General features: G+C 41.0%; 1 protein-coding gene across 1 annotated transcript; it reads left to right on the top strand.

Annotated features, from left to right (window-relative positions):
* Positions 1-1,491: 1,491 nt before the first annotated feature.
* skic8 (SKI8 subunit of superkiller complex) lies at positions 1,492-6,388 on the top strand. Its single transcript, XM_079267026.1, has 11 exons — positions 1,492-1,582; positions 2,004-2,062; positions 2,174-2,201; positions 2,991-3,096; positions 3,349-3,521; positions 3,878-4,026; positions 4,293-4,386; positions 4,652-4,745; positions 4,954-5,046; positions 5,425-5,503; positions 6,246-6,388. The coding sequence occupies exons 2-11, from the start codon at positions 2,051-2,053 to the stop codon at positions 6,333-6,335; spliced, it is 918 nt and encodes a 305-aa protein (XP_079123152.1). The 5' UTR covers positions 1,492-1,582; positions 2,004-2,050; the 3' UTR covers positions 6,336-6,388.
* The last annotated feature ends 404 nt before the right edge of the window (positions 6,389-6,792 follow it).

The raw sequence follows: 6,792 nt of genomic DNA, 5'->3' as shown, positions 1-6,792 counted from the left end.
ATAATGCTCCTTTCCTCTCCCTTCAGCATGCTGCAGCTCATGCATTACGCTGCCTTCATTATTATTTCCCTGAATATAACAAATCAATCACTTGGCTGAAAATAGCATCGTCACCTGCAGGACCAATAAAAAGGAAAAATACAAGTACATGTACAATTTTGATGGTTGAGGTTAACTTGACATCTTCAGTGTTCATATAATTGCTTTTGGAGATTAATTTTCCTCCCTTTAGCATGTATGAAAAAGTACAATAACATTACTGAAGATGTTGATACAACAGCCTTTGGAACAAACATGTAAAGATTTAGAAAGAAGTCGGTCCATGATGGGTGGTGGGTGGTTTATGTGATCGATAAAAACAAGTCAGCAGCCAAATTGCTGCCTTGCTCTGCATTATGAGTTTTACTCCAATTGGGATCCTATGAGCCAACCTTCTCATGAGTCTTGTAACGGATCTATTTATTTATATATTACAATTTTGAGTTTGTTCAAGATTTGTTATTTTTTAACTCGATTTTTTTGAAAGACTGCGGATGTTTGACTGTTGAGTATAAATGATGGGTCGCGATGTCTTGATCTGCCAACACTAAAAACATATTTCTTTATTTATTTGGGGTTTAATGTGACTGTTTACTGGTATTTTAAAGAGTTCTCCGTCCTATACAAGAATAAATCGCTCTGGGTGAGATGCTGAGTCTGTAACACAAACGCTGCTCTAAATAGACATCTCTCATCTTCTTCACTCAGGCTGTCAGGAGATTCACACTGATGTCCTTTCTCTGTAACACAACTGCCCATTTCAGCTTTACTTCAGGAGTTATTTCAAACACACCGGCTGTATTTGCTTTTCTCCACTTGGGGAATAATTCTCTTGAAACGTTATCTTGACAACTGTTTTCGAGTGTGTGTGGAGCTCAGACTGCTGCTGCACCAACTGTCAAAATATTGGAATATTTTTCTCCCAACTCATCTGGCCCAGGTTTGCTTTTCTCTCTGCACAACAGAGGTTTTACTTTCAGACAAGCGACAGGCAGAGAGCTCATCTGAAGTCAAATAATCGTGAGCCGCTGCAAAAATCTGTTTCTAAAATTACTTCTTTATACACAAGCTGTAAGTTTGTGTAGAAATATGTATAATATGATGAATTCCATACAACTAAATTTAAATTGGCCTATCAATGAAACACTTCGTTAAACAATTTGGAATCGTGTGGGTTTATCTAATAATATTTCCAGTTCTCTGTCCCACTGTTGTCAGAGAAAGAATTACAGAATGATTGTTTACAGAAATGCTTGTATCATAATGATTGTTTTATTAATTCAAACACCTATTATATTTTAAATTATATTTTTCAAAATGTATTTATATGTGTTTTTTTACGTGTAATTTAAAATGCTGTATCTTTTTCAACTCCAGTAATTGCTTTTATCTCCCCAGCACCGCTGGGGGTGATGGTGCGATTCGGGCGTTATTCGCCAACCGTTTTGTAACAAACGAAGAAGAACGAAAGCTGTCATGGCGTCTCACATGTAAATCGCCGAGTTTCACAAATTGAATAAAACATTTTTTAGGAGATTTAAAGGTATGTGAGCGCATTTTACATCATAGTTAACGTTAAATACCTTATCGTGAAAATAGATAGTCCGTTAAACTGGGCGATCACGTGGTATTGTGGTAGCTGTTATTACAGCAAACTGCACTTTGTTGTCGCGCTAACCTGCAATGATAGCCGCTGCTAGGCACAGCTAGCTCCTGTTAGCCGTGGTAGTTTAGCAGCTTTTTCTTCAGCAAAGACACAAATATTGTGCTGTTAACCTTACGTTTAATTTGGTATTTATTTGGCTGTTTTCCCATTAACTCTGGCAGCTCTACACGTTTAAGCTGTTGACCATAAGCTGTGTGTTTCAAGGCAGCAAAACTAATGTTAGCTCATGAAAACTAAGTTATTTTAAATGAACATGTCCTGCTTTGTCAAAGCTAACACACTTTACGTTTGTTTTCAGGTTAACGTGAGGTAATCTAACCGACTCACACTCTCAGGACCAAGAAAATGAGCACTCAAGTAAGCAACCAATTTAAATAGTCTCATATTTACAGTCAACATATTGCTCACTTTATTTCTTTTCTGAGTGAAACGCCTCAAATACTTACTAAACATGTGTTTTGATTTCAGTACAGCATTCTTTTCAAGCAAGAACACGGTGAGTAACCACATGCATGAACAGATCTCCCTCTATAGCTGTCATACATTGTCATGGAGCTCCACTGTTCCCCAAAATCTATTAAAAACAAATCAGTGAGCTGCACAGATGTGCTGGGTGACATGCTGCTTTATAATCATGAACATGGTCACTGACATTTATTTTAAGTCAATCCCACATTCACCATCCCGCTGTAAAGACTCCCTGGAGAACCACATGTGTGCTAATGAGAGAGAACTTCATGAGTTCCAGCAATGCACTTTGAGCATAAAAGACTGAGCAATAAATGAAATAAGTGTGATAACTTAACATGTAGATGCATATGAAATGCTGTGCAGTGACAGTCAAGTAGTGAGGTGCACATAATGCAAGTAGTGCAAATAGTATACTGTTAAGTTGTAGTGCAGTTATGGATAAGATAATTGAAAGATGTTGAAAGGTGCATGAGGTCAGTGTGAGGGTGTTTGTATCAGTATTGGTCCGTTAGAGTGAAGCACAAGACTTCACCTCCCTGTCCAGACACTGAGGGGGACTGGTTGTATAGAGAGAGAGCAGCTGGCACACTAATGCAACAATTAACTAATTTTTGAATAACGTATGCTTAAAAAACTTGACAGAAACTTTATGTTCATGCTTGGAGCTGAGGACAACAGATAATCTGAGGAAAGTCAGATAGTATTCAGAGACGTGCTAACAAATGATTGGTTTTGGTGTTTTCATTGGATTTGTCGACCATAATAACCGCCCCGCATTACATCACTTGTAATCACACTGTCATGTTTGTTTCAGCACACGATGACGCTATCTGGACAGCAGCGTGGGGTAAAAGTGAGTCGGATGGGTCAGAAACCATCATCACCGGCTCACTAGACGATATGGTGAAAGTCTGGAAATGGTGAGTGTTTTTTTGCACAATATTGTATTTGTGTTTTTTCTCTTTTTGTTCTCTCTATATTCACCAGACAAAAACATATTTTACAGTTTTCACATCATGGCTGTACAGATTTTGCCCAGTGGTTGTTGACCTGTAGATGTTACATTTCTTTCTTCTGAGCACTTTTAGGAACTTGTTGTCCGTGTTAGCCTACAAGTTGAGTTGAGTTTATTTGACTTGAAGTGACCGAATAGTCTCACACTGTTGCTGCAGGTCAGATGAGAAACTGGAGCTGCAGTGGACTCTGGAGGGCCACCAGCTGGGTGTGGTGTCAGTGGACATCAGTCACAACGGATCCATCGCCGCCTCCAGCTCCCTCGACGCTCACATCCGTGTCTGGGACCTCGATTCTGGAAAACAGATCAAGTCCATGGACGCCGGACCAGGTATGACTGGACCTCAGAGCATCTGTGACTTTTTAAAATGAGTTTGTATTGGGTGGTGGGATAGTGTGATGAGTAGAGTTTAGTATAAAAACGAGTCTTCAGGAGTACGTCCCGTTAATGTGAAACCTTTGTTTTGTGGATTTATGTTATAATATTTGGCTTGTTAGCTAAAGATTGACATTACAATACAACTGACAATACAGTAGGTAGACACATTAAAAAGACATTTTAACTAGAAAAGACACATGGCATTAATTCGGTTGTGTTTGCTGCATGATTAGAATAAACATGTCCTAGAAAAGAATAAGTATGATATGCTCAGCCTTCCCTCTCTATCTTCCTGCTCTCCTCTCTAGTTGACGCTTGGTCGCTCGCCTTCTCTCCAGACTCCAAACACATTGCCACAGGAAGCCACCACGGCAAGGTCAACATCTTCGGTGTGGACAGCGGCAAGAAGGAATATTCTCTGGACACTCGAGGGAAATTCATCTTGAGCATAGCTTACGTAAGGAGCCATACATTGTCCTGTTGGTCGGCTGGGTGGTGGCTCTACGTCTGTCAGGACTGAGGCCTCACTGATTCGTCTTCACAGCAGCTCATCTCGATTTGTGTTTCCCCTCCTTTTAACTTGGTTCAGTCTTTCTCTCCAGCTCCAATGCTTTTAAAAAAAAAGGCTTTTAGAACTAGCAACAGCTCATCCAGTCTCATGTCTATATTTGGAAGCTGTCTTTAGAATTGATAACATTGGTTTTCTTCTGTTTTGCCTCTCAGAGCCCTGATGGAAAATATTTGGCCAGCGGAGCCATCGATGGAATCATCAACATCTTCGACATCGCCACTGGAAAGCTACTCCACACACTGGAAGGTAGGTTCAAATATTAATACATATATTCATTCATATATATTAATGAATAACGTCCACCACAATGTTCTTGATGTCACGGTGTTCAGATTGCTTGTTTGTTTGACTAAAAGTTAGATTTATAATTATAATAAACAGAGAAAGCAGCAAATACTCACATTCGCACAAGCTGGAAGATGTTTAGCCACTGAACTGTGTTTTCTTTTCATCAGTTAATTGATCAACCACCTCTCAGTGAGGAAGCTAAATAAGTCTCCTCTCTCTTCAGGTCACGCCATGCCCATCAGATCCCTCACTTTCTCCCCCGACTCCCAGCTCCTGGTCACAGCCTCCGACGACGGCTACATCAAAATATATGACGTGTGAGTTTGTGGATGCTGAGGAGTTTGTGAATGAACTGTATTCTGTGCCAGAGATGCTCAGAGATACACAGTAAAATACACACACACACCCACACACACCGCACAAGGGAGAGGAAGGACGCACCAGTGTTCCAGAAGTGACAAACACAAAAACAGTACAGAAGGAAAAAGGGTGTTTTGTTTTTAACTTTCAGCTATTGTTTTACAGGCAACATGCCAACCTGGCCGCCACACTGAGTGGACACGGATCGTGGGTTCTTAATGTGGCTTTCTCTCCAGATAACACCCACTTCGTCTCAAGGTAAAAATCAAACACCACAGGGAACTTCAGGTTGCCACATAACACAGGATTACGTTTTATAAGACCTGCATGTCTGGAACAATACATTTTACCACCAGAAGAAAATATGGATAGACCTGAAACAGACCCCGCTGTTGTAAATACATTCTTATCTATAATGTGAAGCATCTGCCTTTGACTGTCGGTGTATTTTAGCAGCCGTCTGCTCTCCCAAGCTTTCACTCTCATCGTGTGAAACCGTTTGTCAGCTGAGGCTGTTTTTCCAGACATAGATTCAAGTTCACGCTGGCAAAATAAACTGAGCAGGTCAGCCAGACAACACAACGTTTGACTTTTAAACTGTTAAAAACACGGCCTCTCTCCTGTGCTACCCTTCAGCTCGTCTGACAAGAGTGTGAAGGTTTGGGACGCCGGCTCCAGAGCGTGTATCAACACTTTCTTCGACCATCAAGACCAGGTGACAAAGAGAACCCGGCGCATCCTCGCGGAGCGCGTTTATAATCCGATTCAAAGGGAGAAAATGCATCTGCTGTAGGTGCTGATGTGTTGGGGGGGGGGGGGGGGGATCAATACGGCCAATGTCACGGAGTGGCCCCTCACATGACCCTCCTCTGACGTCTCAGCTCGGGCTAAACCAATAAACCCTGCTGTCATTAGATCCCTGGTTGCAGACGCCTGTGGGGAGGCTCATCTGTTCTCCAAATGAAATATCACGACTCCTCAGAGATCATAGGCGGCTGACCGCTGTATTGTTTTTATGCGTCATCATGAAACGAAAATCTTCAGGGACAATTTGCAGCTAATTAATTGTTCAGCTTGGCTTTGTTCTTCTGTTTAGAGCATTTTTGTAGCCCTTGTTTGCTTAAGTCTCAGCTCTCTGCACCACTTGGTGAGGTGTTTAACGAGTATACCTGCTTGGTTTGTGCTTTCACTGACTTACTCTTCTTCAGTCTTAATGCAGCTGGACAGTAACAGAGCAAACTGTATAATGCTGTAAGTCCACATAGAAAAACATCATTGTAAACTTTCGAGGATCCAGTCGGTCAAAGGGTTAATTTCTCCAAGCAAGTACATTTATTCCCTATTTTTTAAATGGCTGAATGCATAATGTTTAATATGTGGACACTTTTGTGATTATGGAATATCAGTTTTCATGTCACTTGAGTCCCATTCTCTGCTTCTGCTCCTGTTTTGTTCAGGTGTGGAGTGTAAAGTACAACAGCAAAGGCTCAAAGATCATCTCGGCCGGAGACGACCGCTCCATCCACATCTACGACTGTCCCATGTGATGATGGTGCTGTACGGGCTGAAGGAGCTACTCAGCTGTTTACCAAATCATGGAGTTGGTAATTGGGGGAGGGGGGCGAACTGTAAATGTGATATGGGGGGGGGGGGTTTGCACTGGCCCACTGCGGTCAAATAAAAGGGTTGTTTTTGTACTCTTGTTTCTATTGTATTGTTTGTTTATGGGCTGAACTTTGTAACAAAAGATCAGATATTAAAGCTTTATACTTTAATCTACAATCGGTTAACAAAAAATCCCCTTACGATGAAGTAAATTAAAACCTATTTTACTTATTCCTATTTTATTCATCTTGCGTTTTTCTTTTTTGGTCTTCGTGCACGTTTAATCATGGTTTTTTGATCCATTTACTTGACAGCCAATGACTTTACGAATGGTCTTTTGTCAGTTTTGAGGCGTCAACATTTGGAGACATTACTTTCGGATCTAGTGAAAAAGATTGT

This window comes from Melanostigma gelatinosum (genome assembly GCF_949748355.1).
Source record: "Melanostigma gelatinosum genome assembly, chromosome: 1".
NCBI classification, from domain to species: domain Eukaryota; kingdom Metazoa; phylum Chordata; class Actinopteri; order Perciformes; family Zoarcidae; genus Melanostigma; species Melanostigma gelatinosum.
The sequence above is the reverse complement of the archived record's forward strand: the minus strand, read 5'-3'. Positions and strand labels throughout refer to the sequence as shown.

Bases quoted from the DNA above. Each gene is read 5' to 3' on its own strand.
- skic8 (XM_079267026.1), top strand. The intron at 2,202-2,990 runs GTGAGTAACCAC...TGTTTGTTTCAG, and splicing joins TCTTTTCAAGCAAGAACACG to CACACGATGACGCTATCTGG. The intron at 3,522-3,877 runs GTATGACTGGAC...TCTCCTCTCTAG, and splicing joins GTCCATGGACGCCGGACCAG to TTGACGCTTGGTCGCTCGCC.